This window comes from Crinia signifera, chromosome 5 (assembly GCF_055691185.1).
Source record: "Crinia signifera chromosome 5, ASM5569118v1, whole genome shotgun sequence".
In the NCBI taxonomy this organism is placed as follows: domain Eukaryota; kingdom Metazoa; phylum Chordata; class Amphibia; order Anura; family Myobatrachidae; genus Crinia; species Crinia signifera.
Window position 1 is genome coordinate 282,092,855 of NC_139221.1, and position 27,134 is coordinate 282,119,988.

Genomic DNA, 27,134 nt, shown 5'->3' on the forward strand with positions numbered 1-27,134 from the left:
ACCCTGGCCCATTTTCATTTTGCTCGACAGCATATCACCAGATGGGATTCAATGTCCAGCTTGGCAATCGGCAAAAAGGGGGCGTGTCCGCGTAAACCGATGTGGATTGTCGAGATTCGCCCGTGATTGCGGCCGTTAATGTCAAAACAGGTCCGACAGCTTTTAAAGTCGGGCCCATTCTGTCGATTTGCCTCTACAATGCGGTTGGCCAAGACAGCATTGAATAAACACCCGTGGCTATTTCCCTCGTCGGAAATAGCGGCAGGGATTGCATACCCCCTATATGTGAAAAGAGCATCAAACATTAACTAGTGCAAAACAAGTGATGAGATTAGGAAGACAATACCATATTGGTGTAATCTGTAGGATCTAGTGTGCTTTCTTGGAACACTTTGCACCTCTCGTCAAAGTCTTCATGAAGATGTATGATCTGCTCAGTCAGTATGTTCCCCTTAGTTCCTCCAAACTCTAGTTTTTCAAGTTTTTGAAATTCTATTACTGTTCGCAAAATGTCCTAAAATAAAATACTTTGCTGTGAAAAATATACGGATACTCTAGGATGCTACGATTCAACAAAGTTTGTGAACCACTGAATTAGAGAATAAATAGATTGAAACAACAATACAGAAAAAAATTTCCTTTCATCAAATAACAGAGGATACAATATACGTGAGCTGGGACTTTATCGTTTGTTTCTTTAAAATCAGAGATATCTATTAATCTGTCTAATTAAGCATAATTGTTGTGGTCACTGGCTATGTCAAATGGAAATAATTATAGTAGTAATTATAATAATTAGAAGAGTATTACTTTAAGTAGAATATATTTCTAATATAACAGTGTATTTTCCATTCATCTGCAAGTCAAAGCATATACCAACGTTTGTATAGTACGGTGCTTGCATCTGAATAGGATAGAATTAGAAGAATTAAATACCTCAATCTTCATTAAGCGCTCAAGAAATCTGTCATATCTGGCAAATACTAGTTGAGAGCGAAAATCCCAAGGTTTGAATGTATTGCTATCTGGGTAATATGACCCCAGATTACTCCTGTGACTCTGAAACGAGAGCTTGAAGCTTCTGAGGACATTCACTGCAATCTGTAAGCGTTCCAGTGCTTCCTCCGTTTCCTCTTTGAAGAGATCTTCCGGTGAAAGGTACAATTTTACCTAGAATTAATAAGCAATAATGAGACTCTGTGTTAGGATATGAACATGAAAGGTCACAGTGTGCCAATTAAAAATATTGTATAGTTAAGTAAAACATGATCACAACAAAACAACTGCATTAATGCTGTCTGACCATACATCATATTGCTCACTGCTGGTCATATCCAATTGATGATTACTTTAATGATTTATCGGACACTATATGGATAATTGAAACCTCTCACCTAGTGTGCCAAAACTAGTATCGGAGTAAGTTCACAACAGATAAAACGTGAGCAAACAAAGTTCACCAAGGTAAGTCATGTATTAAAAAGAAGCATACAGCTGGATCACAATTAAGAAAACCACAAATGAAATTTAATAGTACACTATAGTATATTAATAGCATATATAATGGTGGAGATCAAATATAATGAGGCAAATTTAACAAGTGATACTCTTGGTATTACTGGTTACAAAAGATAAAATGTTGCTCCAACCAATTAGCTTCTGTCATGTGATTGAAAAAATGACAGCTAGGAGCTGATTGGTTGGAGCATCATTGATCATTTGAAAGGAGTGATAAAAAGAATATCACTCGTTAAATCTGCCCTAATATACTGTAAAGTTCGTAACCTAATAAATATAAGTCTTTGATTAGATACACTTAAGTTATAAATTAAATTCGCACTAATACCACTTTTCCATTGCCACTAAAACTCAAGTTACTTCCATGATAACCTGGGAGCGGCTCAGTGGAAAAGGGTTAACCCAAGTCCAGTGACCCGGGAATGCAACCCATCTTGTAGAGTTGGTCCCAGGAAGGACCCTGTTCACAGTGCAGTGGAAACGGGTAAGCTGAGTCGTGTGACTAGGCTCTAGGGCCCTTATTCTGATTGGGTCGGAAACGGCCGCACGCGGCCGTTCCGCCGATGTTTTCGCTCTGCGCATGTGCAGAGGGCACTCTGCGCATGTGCAGGCGAAATCGCCGAACACTTTTTTTGACCGCCGCAAAGGGGGCGGATAGGGGCGTGAGGGGCTAGTTAGCCTCATTTCCCTATGCATACGCCCCGCGTTTCATGGGCGTTCCCATGCAAACGCGGGGCGTATGCATGGTAATGAGGCCGTGACGCGCGTGTAGGGGGCGGGCAGCTGACATCGCCGGATGTCAGCTGCCCGCCCCAATACAAGATTTCACACGGACAAGTGTCCGTGTGGTCTTGTGTTGCGTGACCTGGTGGAGCGTGCGGCCCTGCATTCGATGGTCTGCGACCATCGAATGCAGGGGCTGCTCCCAAGGTGGAGGAGGCGTATCCCCGTCCACTTTCATACGGATCGCCACATATCCGCGTACGGACGGAGGTGGCGATCCGTATGCAAGGCGGGGATTCGTCTGTGCGGTCGGAGCCGCATATGCGGCTCCGGCCGCACCGATCAGAATAAGGGCCACGGTGATGATCTTATCTACAAGCGCTGGCACTGATCACATGTCCCATGGCACTGCTGAACCAGTAACAAGCCGAGTGGAAGCAAACAATATATTAAGATGCAAACAGAATCCTTATTTTTTTGTCTCTTTGTATTAAATTGAATTTCTGAGGCATTTTACAACATTAGCCCTAAGGAGAATTTCAGCCATACATAACACACTAAATATTTGTATACCACAAGGATTTTATTAAAAAAGATTTTTTTTTTCTCCTTTACAATAAAGCTTTTTCTATAAATACATTGGGGAGCACTATACCAAGGGTCATAGTTTTCTTAAGATTTTGGCATTTTATAGAATTTGTATTTTATATTACATCCCCATCCTGCGGGGAACTCTACAAATCAGTTCACATATATTAAGCAGACTAGACCAAAGACAGAAAACCAACTGCATCCCTGAAAAAAACATTGAAATTAGGTAAACTTAGTAAGGCTTACAAAGCTTATATCTTCACTACATCATATGCCATGCGGCTGTGGTTACTATAGGTGTCCAGAATCGTAAGTCAATAAACAACTGAAGATATAAAATTGTAAACATGGAAAAGTCAATAAACAGTAACCTTTTTCTCAAAGTTTGCCACAGTGGCTTATGTTAAAAAAAAAAAAAAAACACTTGATTGAGTTGCTATGGGATTGTGAATTTAAAACTGGCCAAATACCTTAAAAATGTCCAACAGAAGGAGGGGGCCTGGACTGCACACCCTAACTACTAATAATGGGATGTGCTACCCAACTTAGTATTAACCCCTTCATGACAGAGCCAGTTTGTGCCTTCATGACAGAGCCCTTTTTTTCAAATCTGACATGTCTCACTTAAGTGGGGATAACTTTTTTTTGCTTTTACTTATCCCAGTAATTTTGAGATTGTTTTCTCGTGACACATTGTACTTCAAGTTAGTGGTAAATTTTGGTCGATACAGTCTGTGTTTTTTTGTGAAAAATACCAAAATATCGTGAAAAAATGGAAAATTTAGCAATATGCAAAATGTCACATTTTCTGCTTGTGAGACAAATAATCATACCACTCAAAATAGTTAATAACTAACAAAGACCATATGTCTACTTTATGTTGCAATCATTATTTCAACTTCCTTTTAATTTTTTTGGACACTAGGAGGCTTCAGATATGACTAGCAAATTCTCAAATTTTCAAGAAAATTTCAAACACTGATTTTTTTAGGGACCAGTTCAGTTCTGATGTGACTTTGAGGGACTTGTATGTGAGACACCCCCATAAATGATGCCATTTCAAAAACTGCACCCCTCACAGTATTCAAAACAGCATTTTGGAAGTTTGTTAACCCTTTAGGTGTTTCACAGGAATTAAAACAAAGTGTAGGTGAAATTTCAAAATTTTTTTTTTTTTGCAGAGTTTCAATTTTAATACATTTTTCTAACGAATACAGTAGATTTTACTAGAGAAATGTGACTAAAAATTGATTCCCCCAATTCTTTTGTTTTCAAAAATATCCTATATGTGGCCCTAGTGTGCACGTTGACCAAACCACAGGCTTCATAATAGAAGGAGCACCTACTTGATTTTGGAGCCTCCTTTTTATGAGATTTTTTTTTAGGCACCATGTAGGTTTCTAGGCACCATAAGTGCTAAAAGTTAGGAACCTCCCCTACAAGTCACCCCATTTTGCAATCTACACCCCTCAGGGAATTCATCTAGGGGTATAGTGTACATTTCAAACCCCCAGGGGTTTCACCAATTTTGGTACAACTGGGATGTGAAAATGGAAAATTACATTTTTTTACACAAACATGCAGTTCTGGCTCAAAATTTTTCATTTTCACAAGGAATGAAGGAGACAAAGCACCCCAAAATCTGTGCCCCAATTTCTCCCGAGTACGGCAATGCCTCACATGTGACCAAAAAATACCAGTTGGGCGCATGGCAGGACTCAGAAGGGAAGGAGTGATTTTTGGATTTGGCAGCACAGATTTTGGTGGAATGAATGGTGGGTGCCATGTTGCATTAGCAAGACTCCCAAAGCACCAATACAGTGGAACCCCCCCACAAGTCACCCCATTTTGCAAAGTACACCCCTCAGGGAATTCATCTAGGGGTATAGTGTACATTTCAAACCCCCAGGGGTTTCACCAATTTTGATACAACTGGGCAGTGAAAATGAAAAATTACATTTTTTTACACAAAAATGCAGTTCTGGCTCAAAATTTTTCATTTTCACAAGGAATGAAGGAGACAAAGCACCCCGAAATCTGTGCCCCAATTTCTCCCGAGTACGGCAATGCCTCACATGTGACCAAAAAATACCAGTTGGGCGCATGGCAGGACTCAGAAGGGAAGGAGTGATTTTTGGATTTGGCAGCACAGATTTTGGTGGAATGAATGGTGGGTGCCATGTTGCATTAGCAAGACTCCCAAAGCACCAATACAGTGGAACCCCCCCACAAGTCACCCCATTTTGCAAAGTACACCCCTCAGGGAATTCATCTAGGGGTATAGTGTACATTTCAAACCCCCAGGGGTTTCACCAATTTTGATACAACTGGGCAGTGAAAATGAAAAATTACATTTTTTTCAACAAAAATGCAGTTCTGGCTCAAAATTTTTCATTTTCACAAGGAATGAAGGAGACAAAGCACCCCAAAATCTGTGCCCCAATTTCTCCCGAGTACGGCAATGCCTCACATGTGACCAAAAAATACCAGTTGGGCGCATGGCAGGACTCAGAAGGGAAGGAGTGATTTTTGGATTTTGCAGCACAGATTTTGGTGGAATAAATGGTGGGTGCTATGTTGCACCAATACAGTGGAACCCCCCCACAAGTCACCCCATTTTGCAAAGTACACCCCTCAGGGAATTCATCTAGGGGTATAGTGTACATTTCAAACCCCCAGGGGTTTCACCAATTTTGGTACAACTGGGCAGTGAAAATGAAAAATTACATTTTTTTACACAAAAATGCAGTTCTGGCTCAAAATTTTTCATTTTCACAAGGAATGAAGGAGACAAAGCACCCCAAAATCTGTGCCCCAATTTCTCCCGAGTACGGCAATGCCTCACATGTGACCAAAAAATACCAGTTGGGCGCATGGCAGGACTCAGAAGGGAAGGAGTGATTTTTGGATTTGGCAGCACAGATTTTGGTGGAATGAATGGTGGGTGCCATGTTGCATTAGCAAGACTCCCAAAGCACCAATACAGTGGAACTCCCCCACAAGTCACCCCATTTTGCAAAGTACACCCCTCAGGGAATTCATCTAGGGGTATAGTGTACATTTCAAACCCCCAGGGGTTTCACCAATTTTGATACAACTGGGCAGTGAAAATGAAAAATTACATTTTTTTACACAAAAATGCAGTTCTGGCTCAAAATTTTTCATTTTCACAAGGAATGAAGGAGACAAAGCACCCCAAAATCTGTGCCCCAATTTCTCCCGAGTACGGCAATGCCTCACATGTGACCAAAAAATACCAGTTGGGCGCATGGCAGGACTCAGAAGGGAAGGAGTGATTTTTGGATTTGGCAGCACAGATTTTGGTGGAATGAATGGTGGGTGCCATGTTGCATTAGCAAGACTCCCAAAGCACCAATACAGTGGAACCCCCCCCACAAGTCACCCCATTTTGCAAAGTACACCCCTCAGGGAATTCATCTAGGGGTATAGTGTACATTTCAAACCCCCAGGGGTTTCACCAATTTTGGTACAACTGGGCTGTGAAAATGAAAAATTACATTTTTTTACACAAAAATGTACTTCTGGCTCAAAATTTTTCATTTTCACAAGGAATGAAGGAGACAAAGCACCCCAAAATCTGTGCCCCCATTTCTCCAGAGTACGGCAATGCCTCACATGTGACCAAAAAATACCAGTTGGGTGCATGGCAGGACTCAGAAGGGAAGGAGTGATTTTTGGATTTTGGAGCACAGATTTTGGTGGAATGAATGGTGGGTGCTATGTTGCATTACCAATACAGTGGAACCCCCCCACAAGTGACCCCATTTTGCAAACTACACTCCTCAGGGAATTCATCTAGGGGTATAGTGTACATTTCAAACCCCCAGGGGTTTCACCAATTTTGGTACAACTGGGCTGTGAAAATGAAAAAATACATTTTTTTACACAAAAATGTACTTCTGGCTCAAAATTTTTCATTTTCACAAGGAATGAAGGAGACAAAGCACCCCAAAATCTGTGCCCCCATTTCTCCAGAGTACGGCAATGCCTCACATGTGACCAAAAAATACCAGTTGGGTGCATGGCAGGACTCAGAAGGGAAGGAGTGATTTTTGGATTTTGGAGCACAGATTTTGGTGGAATGAATGGTGGGTGCTATGTTGCATTACCAATACAGTGGAACCCCCCCACAAGTGACCCCATTTTGCAAACTACACCCCTCAGGGAATTCATCTAGGGGTATAGTGTACATTTCAAACCCCCAGGGGTTTCACCAATTTTGATACAACTGGGTAGTGAAAATGAAAAATTACATTTTTTACACAAAAATGCAGTTCTGGCTCAAAATTTTTCATTTTCACAAGGAATGAAGGAGACAAAGCACCCCAAAATCTGTGCCCCCATTTCTCCAGAGTACGGCAATGCCTCACATGTGACCAAAAAATACCAGTTGGGTGCATGACAGGACTCAGAAGGGAAGGAGTGATTTTTGGATTTTGCAGCTCAGATTCTGGTGGAATGAATGGTGGGTGCTATGTGGCATTAGCAAGACCCCCGAAGCACGGTGAAATGATGAACCTAATAATCCATAGATGTGTGGTATATTTTGAAACACTCCTTTATACATAGGCCGGGTTTGTCGGGGCAAGTTTCACAGTGGAAAATAGTTTCCTTTCTTATTCCCTTTTTATAGCAAACTTTGCACCTTTTTTGTGTCCTGCCCTTTCTTGCAGTGGAGGGGATTTCGTTGGGAAAATGCTGCCCTGGTACAATACGGGGGCCAGTACTAGAAGTACTGGGGCCCTCTGCCTGCTGGTTCCCAAATATTAGGCCCTTTATGACTTCCTCTTGAAAGTGCATAAATGTCCCCCTCTGGCCGGTAGAACGGAATAGCACGTAAGCATTATACAGTGCCATCTGGATGATATACACGGCCAGCTTCTTGTACCAGATATTTGTTTTCCGCAGGGCACTGTACGGCTTCAGTACCTGATCTGAAAGATCCACTCCGCCCATGTACTTATTGTAATCTAGGATACAATTTGGTTTTGAGGTGTGGGTACTGGTACCTCGTACAGGGATGGAGGTGGTACTGTCTCCATGAATTGTTGTCAGTATAAGGACATCCCTCTTGTCCTTATATTTGACCAACAACATATTTTCGGTGCATATTCCCCTGCTTTCACCCCTTCTCATTACTTGGGCAATGTGCGTTTTTGGGAGGCCTCTTTGGTTCTTACGCACAGTACCGCAAGCTGCTGTACCTCTTGAACCAAGGGCCTTAAACAGGGGGATGCTGGTGTAAAAGTTATCCACATAGAGGTGATAACCCTTATCCAGGAAGGGGGGCACTAAATCCCAGACAATTTTTCCACTAACACCTACGAGGGAGGGGGGGCATTCTGGCGGTTCAATTCTTGAATCCTTCCCTTCATATACCCTGAACTTGTGGGTGTACCCTGTGGTGCTTTCACACAGCTTATACATTTTTATGCCATACCTTGCCCTCTTACTGGGAAGGTACTGGCGGAATTTAACCCTTCCTTTAAAATGTATAAGGGACTCGTCGATACTAATACATTTATCAGGGATGTATAGCTCTGCAAATTTGGCACTGAAATGATCAATGACCGGCCTGACTTTGAATAGCCTGTCAAAGGTGGGATCATCTCTGGGTGGGCACTGTGCATTATCGGTGTAATGTATAAATTTATGGATTGCCTCAAAACGAGTCCGAGTCATGGCCATACGGTAAAATGGGGTGCTGTACAGAACATCTGTACTCCAATATTGCCTAATTTGTGGCTTTTTTACTATGCCCATATGAAACACCAGACCCCAAAACGTCATCATCTCTACTGCATCTACAGGGGTCCACCTAGCAAATGATGACGTGGGGTTTTGAGCAATAAACTGCTGGGCATATAAATTAGTTTGGTCCACCATTAAATTTATAAAATCATCAGAGAAAAATAATTTGAAAAAGTCAATTTCTCTGAGACCTGTGGAATCAAATTGGATTCCTGGCATGGCCAAAAACTCAGGAACCTGGGGCTCAAAATTGTCTGGTGGTGGGGTCCATACGAGATCAATTATTGGGGGGGGGTCTCAGCTGCTCTACGGGGGCGTCTTTGAGGGGGTCCCTCATCACCAGAGGAGGAAGAGGAGCTTAAGACGAATCCTTCAAATTCCCCGCTTGCCTCACTGGCTGTGTCAGAATCAGAAGCAAGCATGGCATATGCCTCCTCCACTGAATACATTCTTCTGGATGACATTTGGGATGACATTTGGGATGACATTTTTATTTTTGTGTTACTGGTAGTGAAATGTTTCAACACGTGTATAGTGTAGGGGGGGGGGGGGGGGGTACAAACTTTATTTCAACCCGGGGGGTATGTAGTGTGTTGTGTGTATGTAGTGCAGAACAAAAAAAATACTTTATACAAAAAAAAAAAATTGAAGGGGTTAAAAAAAAAAAAATTGAAGGGGTTAAAAAAAAAAAATTGAAGGGGTTAAAAAAACAAAAAAAAAGGTCCTGCGCCGAAAATTGAGCACAGATGTTGGTCAGTAACGTCTGTCACTGAACAGCGCTCAAAGGCAACAGGAATTTGATCAAAAAAAAAAAAAAATAGATCAACCTTGTGCCGAAAAAGCTGATCAGTGATGTACGTCACTGATCAGCGCACAGTGGCCACAGGACACCCACAAAATCACAGTGTGTGTAAAAAAAAAATTAAAAAAAGACCACACAGCACCCACAAAAAAAAAAAAAAGGTGATCAGTGATGCGACACTGATTACCAGTGAGGGGCAGCAGGTGCACAACCTTTGGTGCAACTGGCAGCAACTGACAGGTATATATAAAAAAAAAAAACCTCTGCGCCCCCAAAAAGTTGCTGATCACCTCAGATATAGTGATCAGCACAAAAGGCGGGGGTAGCAGACACAAAATATACACTCTCTATCACTCTCTGTCACTATCTCTCTCTATCTCTCACTATCTCTCACTATCTATCACTATCTATCACTATCTATCACACTGCAGCAGCAGCACTGACAGTTATATGTATAAAAAAAAACCTGCACCCCCAAAAAGGGGGGGTAGCAGACACAAAATATACACTCTCTATCACTCTCTGTCACTATCTCTCTCTATCTCTCTATCTCTCACTATCTATCACTATCTATCACTATGACACTGCAGCAGCAGCACTGACAGTTATATATATAAAAAAAAAACCTGCACCCCCAAAAAGGGGGGGTAGCAGACACAAATCTCTCTATCTCTCACTATCTATCACTATCTCTCACTATCTATCACTATGACACTGCAGCAGCAGCGACAGTTATTTATATATAAAAAACCCCTGCACCCCCAAAAAGGGGGGGTAGCAGACACAAAATATAGCTCTCTCTGTCACTATCTCTCTATCTCTCTCTATCTCTCTCTCTCTATCTCTCTATCTCTCTATCTCTCTATCACACTGCAGCAGCAGCAGGAAGTCTCAGGAAGTCAGATCCAGGAAGCGTCCAGCACGCTACAAGCAGTGATCAAGTGATCAGGTAAGGTATTTGCAAGGATCAGGTAAGTATTAGCAAGGATCAGGTCAGTATCACGGCAGATAGGCACGGTGACCGCTCTGCACGCTACTCCAGACCGGAATGGCGTCTGCAGCGCAGTCACCGTTAGTTTAAATGTCGCGCCTTGGCTGTGATTGGTCCGTGGGTCCCACGGACCAATCACAGCCTTGGGGGCAGGTGGGGTGAGGGTGGGGTGAGGTGTCATCGTCACCGATGACCCCCTCATGCCCCCTGACGCCCGGCGGTGATTGACACCTGTGTTACCAAGCGTCTGATTCGCTGGTAACACAGGAAAACGCTGTGAATGGCTGTTCACACTGAACAGCCAATCACAGCGATCGCCGACGGGGGGGCGACATCGCAGCCCCCCCTGGGCATGCAGGGACATGTCTGCTGTCAGGGACAGCAGACATCGTCCCTCTGTCACTGCGTCTCGAGACGCAGTGACAGTTTAAAGTCATGACGTATATATACGTCATGTGTCGGGAAGTACTTCCCGGCCATGACGTATATATACGTCAAATGTCGTGAAGGGGTTAAAACATAGGAACAGAACAGAGGGTGCACCATACACCATTTCATTTTTTATACATTATATGAGGTTCTTGGCATAGTATTGGCCAACAGTATGAGCCTGCCCACCACTCGTCAAGGTGACCTCCTCAGACAATTCTTTAACATTATAGGGGTTCACATCTGGGGTGTGGGGCACCACAAAACCGCCCCAGGGTACCACACAAATAAAAAGATAAAGTGGAGTATCAGAGTGTTAGGTTAAAAGAAAAAAAGAGTGAGGTATCAGAGTGTTAGTATAAAAATAAAAGTGAAGTGCAATATCAGTGTTAGGAAAGTGAAAATGGCTGCTTGGTGTTAATTGTTAAAAGTGAAAAGATAGGTGTGAAAGTGTTACATATATAAAAAAAATTTTTTTTGTTTTTTATATATTGAGAGGGTTGGGAACATCCGCACAGACCTTCAATATTGATTAAGTATCAATTAGTCCATTCCCTGATATTTTTAAATGTATCAATTATTTCATGGGTACTTGTTTAGTTTCACGGCTGCAGATATATCGCATGCAAATGCATGCAATGTGATTGCATGCGATTATATCCGATTTTGTACCTGTTCATAACCCCACTATCCACTACGTATGGAGTTGATTTTATATAGTGTGGCGAGCACAGTGAGCCACCGAGCCCGAAGTGTGGCGAGCGTAGCAAGCCCCGCGAGAAGAAGCCGATTACTTTACATGTATTCCGTGGTGAGTGCAGCGAGCCCCGCAAGGGGCCGTGGAATACATGTAAAGCAATCCACATTCGCTCGCCACGCTTCGAGTTTGGTGGCTCGCTGCGCTCAACACAATATATAAAATCAACTCCATGCGTAGTGGATAGTGGGGCTATGAATAGGTACAAAATCGGATGAAATCGCATGCGATATCGCATCTGGCGCCGTGAAACTAAACAAGTACCAATTCATGTATAATATTTTAAGGTGCTCCCAGGAATATTTTTGGTACTTGTGTATTTTGGCGGCGCCCCCGATGTCCATCGTACGATGAACGGATCGCATCGCATGCCATGTACCCGATGGCATGCGATGCGACGCGATTTTGACCCCCTATACGATAAAAAATCGTATAAGCACCCTAAAGGGTGCTTTTGAGCACCCTAATGGGTGCTTACAATGTTAAATGCACCCCCACGCCACCCCCCACTATAAACGTGAACCCGAAGCGTGGCGAGCGCAGCGAGGGGCGGCGGTACGCATCCTACGACCTTTTCATACCCCCACTATCCACGTCGGCGTGGAGTTGAGAATAGAATAGTGTGGCGAGCGCAGCGAGCCACCGAGCCCGAAGCGTGGCTCGGGCTTTAAAAATTGTATGCCATCGTGCACTATCGTACGATATCGCGTCGCATCGCATACCATCGTATTCGTTATGGTATGCGATGGGCGCCGCCAAAATACACAAGTACCATATTTTTTACAAGTACAATTTCGAAAGAAGAAAGAGATATTCCTAGTTTGGGGCACTCACTGGACTAGTATTTACGTAGCTAATCCTATGAGGGATGTCCACGGACTAAGACGTTTTATTTAAAATTTTACTTTTATTGTTGCCTTTACAATTATAAGTATTTCCAATGATGAACGCTGCAGAACTAAATCGATACCACACCACAATATTACACACAAAATTGAGGAGTGGAAGGGTATCTGACTAATAATTGGTAATACATGAACGCTGTTTATATTTTCATACATATCATATGGAAATGAATGATCTTTGTATCATCCAATTCCCTCATGTGTGGTGACTATTAGTCACAATAACTATTTAAGATGATACCTCAGCTATAAGCCAATCATTAGGACCTGAGTACAGGATCAGTAATTAAAAGAGGACACAGCCTCTAAAAGTCACACTGGAGAGAATAAGAAAGCATGTTGGTGGATACATCCAGTGCTATTCTTCAGCAGGAACCAGCAGGAACTCAGTTCCTGAACCTCTAATTAAATATGACATCATCAGGAACTGGGTTCCTGAACCTGTTCTGCGCCAAAATATACTTTCCATAAGATAAGATTTATTTTAAAGTTACCTATCATTGCCTTCGTTTCTAAGTGCAATATATATGTCTCTCTCTCTCTCCCTCTCTATCTATTTTTATTTAATCAATCCACCCCCAGTCCCGGAGTTCCTGGACCTATTTTACCAGAAAAATAGTACTGGATACATCCATATAATTATTCAGCAATAATGCAACAGGACTGATCGTACCTACTCATAATACCATTACTTTATAAGAGACTCATCAGTGAACAGACAAGTAACAATTTAAAAGTATCTATTTAAGGCAGTTATACTGTACATCAGTGATAAGATAGAACTAAATCAAACAGTGTTAATAATTGACAGCCAGCTGTCAGTAAACACTGCTTAACCATGGAGGGTATATAATCTAATGCATTGGGACTGATATGAATTCATTTATATTTGATACCAAGGTGGCTTATAAATTTGTTGTGAACCAACTGCACCCTGTTTCAATGATATAAGATTTTGTACTTGGCTATCAGGCAATCCCACTGTGATGATACAATAAAGATATTGAGGACAGAATTAACATAACACATAAACACAGTGCACATTTTAATCATCTTTATTCATCTTTTTACAATTTTGCACAATTTTTGTATGTTTATAATTCGCTGGCTTTCAGCAATTTTAAAGGCAACAATAAAAGTTACATTTTAAATGAAACATTTTTGTCAGTGGACATCCCTCATAGGATTAGCTACGTAAATACTAGTCCAGTGAGTGCCCCGAACTAGGAATATCTCTTTCTTCTTTCAATTTTTTTTTTATATATGTAACACTTTCCCACACCTATTTTTCCACTTTTAAAAATTAACAGAAAGCAGCCATTTTCACTTTCCTAACACTGATACTGCACTTCACTTCACTGCCACCGCAGGGGTAACGCAATGCAGGCACCCCCCTGTCGCCGCCGCTCCTCCTGGTATTCACAGAGTTACGGACGCCTGTGCTATGATGATAGGCACTGAGACTGGCGCATGTGCAGTACAAACCTCTGTACTGCGCATGCGGCCAGCTTCTATGGGCTGCTTCGGCAACAGCCAATAGAAGAGAATCATGGTCCCGGCACCTTTATAATACAGATGACAGGGACCGCGCGTGCGCAGTACTGATGTAGGTACTGCGCATGTGCGACATTGAATTTTGCACGGCAGCCAATAGGAAGTCACTGCCAGTCACAGTGAAGCCAGTGCAGTCTCACAGACTGCATCTGGCTTCACTACAGTGGCGGATTTTACCTGGGAGGGCTGCAGACCATAGGTAAAAACTGCCACTGGTGGTACCCTGATGTGGTCTGGATGGGGTGGTTTGGGGGTGCCCTGCACCCCAGGGGTGAACCCCTATAATGTAGGGACCGTCCAACGAGGTCACCTTGATGAGTGGTGTGCAGACTCATACTATTGGCCAATACTATGCCAAGAACCTCATACATTGTATATACAAATTTAAATGGTGTATGGTGCACCTGCTGTTCTGTTCCTATGTTATATTTTCAACAGAACCAGATGTCAAATGTGGTTTAAAATAAAACAAAAAATAAACTTATTTAGGCACCCCAAAGACATTCTAAAGTTAACATAGTTATTTTAATGTACCTGTCTAACTTTCAAATATATTATTGTACATAGAAAGTACCTGGTCAATGAGCAAGTTGCAGAACTCTTGCAGTAGAACAATGATCCGTGCAGGAGTGTTGTAAAACGAGGAGTGACTCCAGATCAGGCAGATCGTGTGCAACAGTGGGGGGATTAAAACATGAACCTGGGGTAAATCTGTCTCCTCCAATTGCCTTATCAGTGGTTCTAGTGTTCTCAGGTGTAGGTCTATATCTTCAGCTTCAACAAGGGCTTAAACAAACAAACAAACAAACAAACATTAATGACAGTATACCCGAGAATACACAGCACATCATTCACATAAACACAGTTAAAAAACTCACTGTAAGTTATATTTACAATATAGTGGGCAGCCAATGCCTAGGTTTAACATTACCTAGAGGCACCAAAAGATATGCACGCATAGTCTACACGCCCATGCAACTCAACCCTTTTCTAGCCAGACCTGATGGAGGGAAGGACACACAAGGCTAGAGATAAAGGTGTAGAGTTGTTAATGAAAGTAAAGGAGCATTCAAACCATTGCAGCAATGAGCAATATGTGCAATAAAAAACTATTTTATCTTCTGAACCAGATGAGGGATAATAAAATAAAGACGGTACTTATATGTTAGTTGGGCGCCCACTATAGTTAGTACACTCATACCTCCACTATCCATGTCGGCATGGAGTTGATTTTATATAGTGTGGCAAGTGCAGCGAGCCCAAAGCATGTCGAGCGTAGCGAGCCCCACGAGGGGACGCGGAAAACTAAGCAAATAGCTTAGTGGGCGACCAACTAACATATAAGTATCATAAAGACTAGTTAAATAAAGGGGTCTATGAAACCCTAAGTTTAGGTGCCTACACATTAGAATTTATTTGTTGCCAATTGTCCAATTTTCAACCGATCGGGGAAAAAAAAATAATCGGCTGATTTTTACCGATAATCATCCGATATCGGTCGGATGCATGCTCCAGTGGATGTTTTGCTAAATCTTCTGATCCACATGCTGCATGAAAGATCAGAAGATTTAACAAAAGATCCATAGGAACGCCTATGGTTTCTTAAGAGAACTCTTTGGTAAAGATGTGCACTTGCCTGAAATCTTTTGTCCAAGGCTAATTTATGTGCACATCTTAAGATCGCAGATCTTTCTAGTGTATGGGCATCTTAAGTGACTCTCCAAGCTATAATGTATTCTGAGCAGGCCAGACTTCATGGCTACTTCGTAGTCCACCTAGTTCCGCAAAGATCCTTAAATGCTTTTTGCCAGGACATTGATTCCTGTTATTATACAGTAAATTAGCCATACAGTGTATAAAAAAAATCCTTAAAAGTACCATGCATGTAGACCTGACAGTGTTTGAAAGGACATGGCACAGGCCATCTGGCTCCATACCTGGACTCCACAGGAATGTTACGTAGGACTCCAGAGATCTACAAGTTTCAAGGGGTTTTTTTTTTGCTAAGTTCCAAGTAGACAAAAAGACCTGTCATAAATCTCTAGCACAATGACCGGAAAGGATACGCCCCGTGGTGCTGAAGTGGGAGCGTGTGTGGTATGTAAATAATGGTGGAGTGCCAAAATCAAAAAATCCCTTCCAACAAAAGAAACCTACAGGACTTTCAAGGTCTCCAAAGTACTTAATCCAGATTGAAGCTCATTATTAAATGCCTATATCCCAGGGCACACAAAGTCAGAAACGACTGGAAAAAAAGATTTTGTCACTTTCATTTCAAAGACATATTTTTATTTTCTTGATGGGCTTTAATTGGATAATGACCTTCCCATAATTTCCTTCACAGTACGATGCTAATCGTGTCTATCACACTAATGGGAAGCTCAATTAAAGAATTACTATATGAAAAAGATCAAACTTATTTATTGTACCTTGGACTTTAGTTGTAATCGAACTTTGAGACGCACAAAATTGTCTTGAATCACAAGGAACAGAACTTAGATGTCTATTAATATATACTGTAAATGTAAGTTTATCAAAAAGAGATAAGATAAGATGTTTAAGGCGGTTATTTAAGGAATCCAGAAGTTTTGAGCATAGACAGGCATAGCTAGAATTTTGTGGGCCCCATAGCAACATTTTGAAGGGGCCCCAATTACTCTAGAGCAGCGGTTCTCAAACTGTGGGTCCTGACCCCTAAGTGGGTCCCACCCTTCTCAGCATGGGGTCGCGACTCCATGTTGCTGACCATCAGCCTGATGACTTTTCTAATCTTAGTTAGTGATTTAAGGAGTCTGAATAATCTGTTGAGTTGTCTGTTATGTTAGACTCCCCACATCACTTTGTGCCCAGAGCCGGCCCTAGCCTAAATGATGCCCTAGGCAAGATTTTGGCTGGTGCCCCCTAGCACCGCCACTAGTTCCGCCTCTGACACTGCTCCCCTTTCCCAGCACCATCAACCCTCATCATAGCAGTCATCATTTTGGTGCTCCTACCTGCAATATTTTAAATAGAAACAGTGCACACATTTGGTGCGCAGCCCAAATAGGGGTGCGTTCTTGCTGGGAAGGGGCATGGCCACACAATTTTACCCCAAATTCAAATTATGCCACACAGTAGTGCAACTTTATTCACATTATATCATGTGAGACTGTCCCTTATTCATGTTACATCACATTGTAGTACCACTTTACCTTATATACATTACTCATCAAATTATACCCTTAGAAAAAAATCCTGAGAAAATATTGTATTTTAACCACCTCCATGGCCACACTGCAACCCAGCACAAAGCAGTGTGTGCTGGGCAGAGGAGAAGAGCTGCAGCTGCTGCTGTCACTTAAGGGGAGGGGGCCCAGGGCCCCCACTGGGCCCTCCCATCAGGCTTTGGCCTGGGTAATTTGTACCCCCTACCCCTTTCTCTCGGCACCCCTGATAATACCACACAGTAATGCCCCTTACACATGACACACATTATTTATGTCCTTATAACCGTAATGCCCCTTACACATTATGCCAACCTTTATTAATGCCCTTCATACACATGACACACATAATGCCCCTTACACATATGTTTCACATTCTTAATGCCCTTATACACATGACACACAAAATGCCCATTACACATGTCGCACATTAATAATGCCCTTATACACATGCCACACATAATGCTTGTTACACATATGTCGCACATTATTAATGCATTTATACATGACACACATAATACCCCTTACACATATGCCGAACACTATTGCACAACCAACCCACCCGCAGACCGCACTCGCACAGCCGCTAATACTGTGACCTCTGCCTCTGCTTGGATTCAGATGTTTCCTCATACATCTTGTCTCAATAGGCCATGCAGCTCCTGGCCCTTCTGCTAACGTTGGGTGCCTTTTTTGCTGAAAATTCGTCTTATTAGCATTGTTATGACCAGCACACACAAGGAGCTTCCGATGATTAAAATGATATGCGGCATGCCTATATTCTGTGGGCGACTGTGGCTGTACCTGCATACGGAATGCTATGTTACAGTGATTTCCATGAATACATTATTTCATATGCAGATACAGCCTCACTCACACAGAATATAGGCATGCTGCATATCATTTTAATCAGCAGAAGCTGCTGATGCCCCTAGGAATTCCAAATGCCCTAGGCAATTGCCTAGTGTGCCTATGCCTAAGGCCGGCCCTGTTTGTGCCTCCACAATGCTGCCATGTATGTGCTATCTGCTGACTACACATGTGATGTGATGACCTTCTGCAGTAACTTGCTGGGGTCCTGTCACTATTTTTATTGTTTGATGGGGTCCCGGAGTAAAATAGTTTGAGGAACCCTGCTCTAGAGTGACATCCCTCTCTGCAGCACTTTACCATAGCTTTTTATAATACTGCGTTAAAAAAGAAATCCTGTGACATAAGCAGCCGTACTGCCTTCCCTCTAGTGACTAGGGCAAGCAACACATATGGGCTGGATTCATTGCAGTTGCCGACAGCCTGACACTCTAGGAAAAGGGTAGAGAACATTTGTTATCAGTGTTCAAGGTCTACTTTATCTAGTTCTGCCTCAGATACCTCCACGTGGCCCTTAGATAAGTTCATACCCCCACGTCTTATATATATTCCATCAGACCCCTGCACATATCCCTTATATGCCCTCAGACCACTCCATATGCCTTATTTATGCCATCAGACCCCGGCCCTCCACATGCCCCTTATATGCCGTCAGACCACTCCGTCAGACTCCTCCATGCCACTATTACTAAATCTTATGGTGCAATATCAATGTATAACAATGTAAAGCAGGCTCTCTTTTTTCCTGATCTCCCTTTTGAATCATTAAGATGGACACATGTCAGTGTAAGAAATGTTTTAGAAATTAAAGTGACATTTCTCTAGCCGGTGTTGTGCTCTGCATTGCTGACACTCTCAGGATGTTTCAGTTGTTCCTGATAGTCTGGTCACTCAATTTAATCAAAATTGTTTTTATTTCAAAAATGAAATACAATAAAGAGTAACTTTGGACAACAATGTATAGTGCAAACATTTTAAAATTTTCCTTTGTTTGTTGCTGTTCTTTACATGTAATAATGATTATATATTCGGATTTGAGAACTATACAATAAAGATTTTGTATAAGTTTGAACTTCATGTAATAATAATTGTACTTTTTTAAACCACACAAAAAGTTAATTTGTAAGTTATACAATTAAGTGACTAGTTCTTGCAAATGTTAGCATTGTATAAACAAAATTCAATAAATGAAAGCAGTATTTCATAATGGTGTGTCCGTTTGCTTTTGTGTAGATAAAAGACTTATAGGATCTTCTTTTAATGTTTACACCAGTGATCAGGGAACAGGGGTAAATTACCACAAATGGGGTAAAAATTAAATTCCTGGGGGTAATGGATGGTTGCGCTGCTGAGACACAGCCAGGCATGCATATGAATCTATACAGTATGCAAGCCGGCTGTATCTTGGCAGCGCAACCAGTGGCGGATTCAGGGGGGGGGCACCCGGGCATGTGCCCCTGTCATTTCGTTTTGTAGATGAGGGCCAGAGCTTTCCAACGAGCCCAGCCCCATGTCTCTAGCCCCCAGGGAGCCGGAGATATCGCCCGGCAAAGCTGTAACATTTTTTCCCCATAGGATAATATGGGACCCGTCAATTCCGACCCCCACCCGGTTCCGACAGCTGCCAGTTCCCCCCCTGGCATCACAGGAGCTTGTGATTGATGTTATTCAATTCCAAATCGCTGGGCCTTCAACATAATACCAGAATGGTCCATATCGGTCAATCGGTTCCAGAGATATAGCGTATAAATCGATTTTTTTTTTTTTTTATGTAATTTCATGGCTGTTCTGGAACCAAACGTTCCAGTTTTACTGGACCAAAATCATTCAAAGCCCACTCAAAAGTTCTTCAATATGATACTTGTCTCATGTAAATGGGTCTGTTAGTTCCGAAGATATAGCCGGTTAAATGAGATAACTGGTTAAAGGGGGGGAGGGGTGGTTTTCTCTCCCCCTCACACCAAAAAATGCCACTGTCAGTAGCTATCACTTCTGCCTGGTGGCAGCTGTCCCCATTTACCACGAGCATGTATTCCCCGTTGGCAATGAGCATGTAATCCCACATGGCAACGAGCATGGAACCTCTGGCAATGAGCATGGAACCCTTGGCAATGAGCATGTAGCACTTACTGTATGTAGCATAATTTTTGATAGGCATTATGGTGTTTGGCATAATACATAATGGACATCATGCCGTGTAACTTAACGTGCAATGGACATGGTGTAAATGTTTAATGCGCGCCTTTGGTGGACAATGTCCCTGTTTATGAAGCATATTGTGAATTTTGTCTTAATCTGTGTGGCATTATGTGAATTCTGGCTCAATCCGTGTGGCATTATGTGAATTTTGTCTCAATCCGTGTGGCATAATGTGAATTTTGGCTCAATCTGTGTGGCATTAGGTGAATTTTGGCTCAATCCATGTGGCATTATGTGAATTTTGGCTCAATCCATGTGGCATTATGTGAATTTTGGCACAATCCATATGGCATCTTATGAATTTGGCTCAATCCGTGAGGCATTATGTGAATTTTGGCTCAATCCATTTGGCATTATGTGAATTTTGACACAATCGATGTGGCATTATGTAAATTTTGACACAATCCATTTGGCATTATGTGAATTTTGGCTCAATCCATTTGGCATTATGTGAATTTTGGCTCAATCCGTGTGGCATTATGTCAATTTTGACACAATCCATGTGGCATTATGTGAATTTTGACACAATCCATGTGGCATTATGTGAATTTTGGCTCAATCCATTTGGCATTATGTGAATTTTGGCTCAATGCGTGTGGCATTATGTGAATTTTGACACAATCCATGTGGCATTATGTGAATTTTGACACAATCCATGTGGCATTATGTGAATTTTGGCTCAATCCATTTGGCATTATGTGAATTTTGGCTCAATCCGTGTGGCATTATGTGAATTTTGACTCAATCAATGTGGCATTATGTGAATTTTGACACAATCCATGTGGCATTATGTGAATTTTGACACAATCCATGTGGCATTATGTGAATTTTGGCTCAATCCATTTGGCATTACAGATGGGTCAGGTCCCATCCTTGCTGGCGGGTCGCCATGGCGTCTGCGCTGGCAACCCGCCAGCAGCCACGCCAGCGAATGCACTGAGACGCGCGTGCGTCTCACGCGCACGCGCGTCTCAGTCTCCGTCGCCAGCGCGACGGAAACCCTGTCCGTCTCCGCCTCAGGGAGACGGACAGGGTTAGGGGGGGTTAGGGGGGGATGCGGGCAGGCGGCGGGGACCCCGGGTTACCGCCGTCAAGCCGGCGGGGACCCGGGGGAACGGATGGAAGCGCCGTCGGAAGGGGACGCGCGCGCCTCTCGTGCGCGCGCGTCCCCTTCTCACCATCGCCATGGTGCTGGCGGGGGATGGCGGCTGGCGACGCCAGCGCCATCCCCTGCCAAGATGGGACAAGACCCATCTGTATGTGAATTTTGGCTCAATCCGTGTGGCATTATGTGAATTTTGGCTCAATCCATGTGGCATTATGTGAATTTTGACACACTCCGTGTGGCATTATGTGAATTTTGGCTCATTCCATTTGGCATCATGTGTAAGGGGCAAGTATAATGGGGTCTAGTATTTTGTTGCATAATGTGTTGAAGTTGTATATGGTGTTGTACACTACACTCAAGGACATGCCCCCTGTTGAGTGGCCACACCCCCTTTTCCAGAGCGTGCCTTCGGCGCGCGCACAACTACATCCTTCACTTTTGTTGCCATGGTGGGCCTGCGTACTTTAAATGCCAGGGCTTATTTTTAATCCCATTCCCACCCTCTCTCTGCCGCTCTCTTAGCATGTACACTGGCACCACTAACACTGGCCCTCCCCCACCTAAACCCTCTTTTATCATGGTGCCCCCCCTGTCATTTTATCCTGGATCCGCCCCTGAGCGCAACCATCCATTACCCCCAGGAATTTCATTTAATTTAATTTCATATAGAATCTATATATAGGCTCCTGTCAAGTTACAGTATACCCATCTCTAACAGATGTTAGTCTAGTAAAAAACTCCAACTTAAGCTGGAGCAGCTTCCTCATTTTCTTTTTAGGAAGTCTCTCTCTGCTCATATCCCAGACTTGGATTCTTAAACAAGGAGCACTAGGTTTACTTTTACAATAAACGTAATTTTAGCAACTTATTGTACTTATTTATCTAGCACCTTCTAGAAGATAATATCTAGAGTCGGATTGGTTGCTATGGGCAACATTTCTACTAAGTAAGTATACCCCTAAGATAATCATCAGAGGAGAAAGCGCATGTACAGTCAGTCAACTCGCGGGAATAGGCCATGACCCCTTGTTGTTTAGCCATGCCCCCATGCCACTAAGCCATGCCCCCGTGCCACTAGGCCACGCCCCCAACATTTTGTTTGTCGTGTCCCTCTTCGCTCCTGGCCGATGTTGGGAGGTATGCAATTACTTATATTTAGGACTCAGCCCCCATGAACCTAACGTTTATATTTATTACCCTTTATCTCTATAGCACTGCCATATTATCCAATGCTATACATAGACTTTATAATTGGTAAAATATGGGTAAATCTACCCACTGTGCCCCCATATTATCCATAAAGGTTAAACTCCATTTTAAGGAATTATTAAGCTTATAGCTGCAGCTATAATTTATTACAATTTCTTCTGCAAAATAGGTTCAACAACTTATCAACTTACTGTTTTTTACTTCCACAATTATATTCTGCAATGTTGGGTAGTAACTGCTCTCTTTCTCCTTCAAGATGGCAGCCATTTTCTGGACAACTGGTGCCTGGAGCTGAAAGGTGCAAGAAACATTTGCAAAGTTATAATTTTTTTTAACTAAATAATAGAATATTTACATATTGTTTTGTGAAATTACTGTACAGATAGTAGCTCAACAGATCGACATGCATTTGCCACCACGGTCAAAGATTCTGACATGCTGTGGTCGGTACCTGAAAAGGTCAGTATGGCTATTGTTTTGGATTTTTTTCATATTTTACCATCCAAATGGTATATGATTGGGCATGGTAAAGTGGGCAGCAGAGAGAGGCACCTGGCCTAAACCATGAAAAACGAAGCTAGCTATGCGAGGGGACACAGGGCCTGATTCTAGTTTGCTCAATAAGCTGCGATGACTGAGACGCCGCCCCGCCGAATACACAACCCCCCCCGCTGCCGATTCCCCTCGCTACCATGCGAGAGGATGGGTTTTCGTTAAACACATGCTCCTCTGCAGGAGAAATCATTCGATGGTTGCCAACATCGAATGATTCTCCTGGCTTTGCAAATAGAGGTCAGGGGAAACTGACTTATTTGCAAGCGACGGGACAAAGATGGGGCGGGCGGGCGGCTGACTTCCTGTGATATCAGGAGCCCACCCCCGGCACACATAGTCCAGTGTGCGTACCCATGGGAACGCCCAGCATATTCATGGGTGTTCCCATGGGCAACCTCGTCCCTGCCGTTGTCCACCACCCGACCCACTGCGATCCTTGCGAACAGCTATTATGCACCTGCGCATAATATACCACGTGCAGAGCCCAAAACATCGCAACAGGGCTGAATTTGGCCCCATCTTAATGAATTAAAATCACCCCCACAGTACACTACTTGAGGGTCCATGTGCTCAGGTGTTGACATTTACACCAAAAAATGTAAAAGTTGTCATTTTGAGCCCGATTCAGACCTGCTCACTGGGCTGCAAGTGTTCGGAGCCCAGCGAGCAGGTAAACACGCCCCACCTGGCTCCCTACCTGTGCAGGATGTGAATGCATTGGCAAGTGCTAAGTCTAGACTTACTCCGTGCTGCAAAGGCGGTAGGGAGAAGGAGGTCGCTGATGACGTCAGTGGCCCTACCTCCTAACAGCCGGGCAACGCCTGCGTTTTCTGGGGCACTACCAGACTATGCTGGATTACCATCTCAAAATGGAAACACGTCTGGATTGGGCCCTTTGTCACTGTCGACCTTGTGCATATAGAGCTATTGGCCTCGACCTAGACATTGTCGACCCGATACAACACGCCCAGTATGAGTGCCAAGCCCACATTGAGCAAACTGCCACTTCACCCAGCTCTTCCCATCACAAACTGAAAAAACACTGACACAAGCTGCAAAACTTAGAGACACACACTACATACTGTATGAACTACAGCAATGTCATTCTGCAATTTGGTAAATTTGCCTGATAGACAAATGAAGAAAGATGATTTTTCTATAACACTTGTAATCTACATAAACCCCCAAAAATATTTAAGGGGATTATATATTTTTTTTTTTTAACTCTTTGTTTTTTAACATATAGCACATAGTTCTCTATCATTTAAAAAAAATATCTTTATGTATGAAGAGAGGGGACAGGCACATGTGTAACTAAACTACAAAACAGTCGCAAGTAGGCAAAAGTACATAATGTTATATGTAACAGTAAAGCATGTAGACAAAGATATTTTGAAACGATACTCTTTACTTAGCACGGCGCCCACGATTTTGATCGTGGGCATCGCGGGCATTGAATGCACTAAAAATCGGGTGCGACGCGACCGACGCGATGCCCGCGATTTGCCAGGGAACAATGTTAAATGTCTCAATTGACCCGATTTTCCTGATTAATGCCTCAATTGACCCGATTTTTCCATAGGAAACAATGTTAAATGGCCCACAGAGGCCAAAATGGCCCACAGACGCCACCCCACGATCAACGTCAACCCGAAGCGTGGCGAGCGCAGCGAGCCCGCGAGGGGCGGCGGTACGCGTCCTGCGACCTTTTCATACCCCCACTATCCACGTCGGCGTGGAGTTGAGAATAAAATAGTGTGGCGAGCGCAGCGAGCCACCAAGCCAGAAGCGTGGCGAGCAGACGCGGATTCCTTCACAGGTAAACGCGTCCCTTCGCGGGCTTCACAGGTATCCGCGTCCCCTCGCCACGCTTCGGGCTCGGTGGCTCGCTGCGCTCGCCACACTATTCTATTCTCAACTCCACGCCGACGTGGATAGTGGGGGTATGAAAAGGTCGTAGGACGCGTACCGCCGCCGCTCGCCACGCTTCGGGTTCACGTTGATCGTGGGGTGGCGTTAACAATTGTGGGGGCCATTTCACACTTTAGGGTGCCTATTTGGCCTCTGTGGGCCATTTAACATTGTTTCCTATGGAAAAATCGGGTCAATTGAGGCATTGAACAGGAAAATCGGGTCAATTGAGACATTTAACATTGTTCCCTATGGGAAATCGCGGGCATCGCGTCGGTCGCGTCGCACCCGATTTTTTTAGTGCATTCAATGCCCGCGATGGGCGCCGTGCTAAGTAAAGAGTACCTTTGAAACTACTGTAGAAAATATGGTAAACAAAGAAAGATAATAAACATGACGAACTACCTTGTTTTCACATCTTTTTAAATCAATATGGGCCAGATGTACTAAGCTTCAAAAAGTGATAAAATGGAGAGTGAAAACGCACCAGCCAATAATCTTTTATCTGTCATTTTTCAAACACAGCCTGTGACATGGCAGGTAGAAGCTGATTGGCTTGTGGTTTATCACTTTTCAAGCTTGGTACAGCTGGCCCTATATATGTCAATATGAAACACCAAGTAACTACAACAATGAAATATGATAATGAAGGTACCAAGGGATCCGCACTTAATTGAATTCTGAAAATGTTCTTCTCCCGGACAACAGTTTCTTTGTACACAAGCGTCAGATAGGTAAGGGTCATTAGGTTGACATGCATTGTGTTGACCACTGAAGGGAGACATGGCTTAGGTCGACACATCAAATAGGTTGACATGACCGAGTTTGACAGGATTGGAAGGTCAACAGAAGCATTAGGTCGACAATGGCAAGGTCGACATGAGTTTTTCAAGGTCAACAAAAGCATTAGGTCGACAATGGCAAGGTTGACATGAGTTTTTCAAGGTCAACAGAAGCATTAGGTCGACAATAGCAAGGTTGACATGAGTTTTTCAAGGTTTTTTCATTCAGAATGTCAACATAGTTGACATGGACACTGTCAAAGTGTACAACATCCCCTCGCATGGCTCGCTGCGCTCTCCACACTTCGGGAAGGGTCCCTCGCTGCACTTGCCAAGCTTTCACCGCTCTAATTTATTCTCCCACCGCACCGTAGTGGATGGTAGGCCATGAAATACCACCTGTTGGCACATGTCAACAAAAAAAACAAGGAAAAACTCACGTCGACCTTTTGACTGTTGACCTATTGCTTGTCTCAACCTTCCAACCCTGTCAACCTATTTTATGGGTCGACCTTAGCCATGCCGAACTTCAGTATATGTCGGCCTAAATAGAGTCTACCTAATGACCGTATCCCCATCAGATTCGGCATTGCTACAGATAGCAGCAGTGATGGGGATCGGCGAGACAGGATTTAGTATTCATCGTTTCTAATCACAGCTGGTTGGATATCAAATGATCACTGACGTAATATGAATATCATGAATACACCCCTAAATCCCACTGTTTAACAGTGATAACACCAATTTTGATGATCTCTTCGGCATATTAGAAAACTAAAGATCAATGTATTTACTGCGACTTACAATCTAGGCTGCTATCAACAATACTTTCCAAATGCAAAAGAATATGATCCAACCAATGTACTCAGTTATAAGTGGGCAACCGTGCAGAGACTTTCATGTTTGTTTGGTAACAACATGCCTTTGATTCTCCACCTGTTAGTTGTATAGTCATATTGATCTCTAACAGTAAAAGCAAACACTCGTCACAGATACCCGACAACCGAGGATTCATTTAAAAACATGAAGCAAACATTTGCACAGCGAGCTATATGTACAGTATATACATTTCAGAATGCCAAACTCTTGTAAAAGGACTTGTTGGATACTGAAGACCGACACAGTCATACAAGCATGTGCACAACATGAATACATAGGTAAATAAGGAGTACGTCAGAGTATTTATTCATCTCTCATACCAGCTTAAAGAGCTGCTGCCTCCAGTGTCGTCTGGAGACTATTCACAGGACATATT

General features: G+C 43.1%; 1 protein-coding gene across 1 annotated transcript in view; it reads right to left on the bottom strand.

Moving 5' to 3' along the window:
- Positions 1–27,134, bottom strand: part of DNAH11 (dynein axonemal heavy chain 11) — a 262,190-nt gene that overhangs the window by 207,288 nt on the left and 27,768 nt on the right. Inside the window, exons 6-9 of the mRNA XM_083189115.1 lie at positions 22,823–22,922; positions 14,617–14,828; positions 937–1,170; positions 347–514 (exon numbers count right to left, since the gene is read on the bottom strand). Coding sequence (XP_083045241.1) covers positions 347–514; positions 937–1,170; positions 14,617–14,828; positions 22,823–22,922 — 714 coding nt within the window. The remainder of the gene's footprint in view (positions 1–346; positions 515–936; positions 1,171–14,616; positions 14,829–22,822; positions 22,923–27,134) is intronic.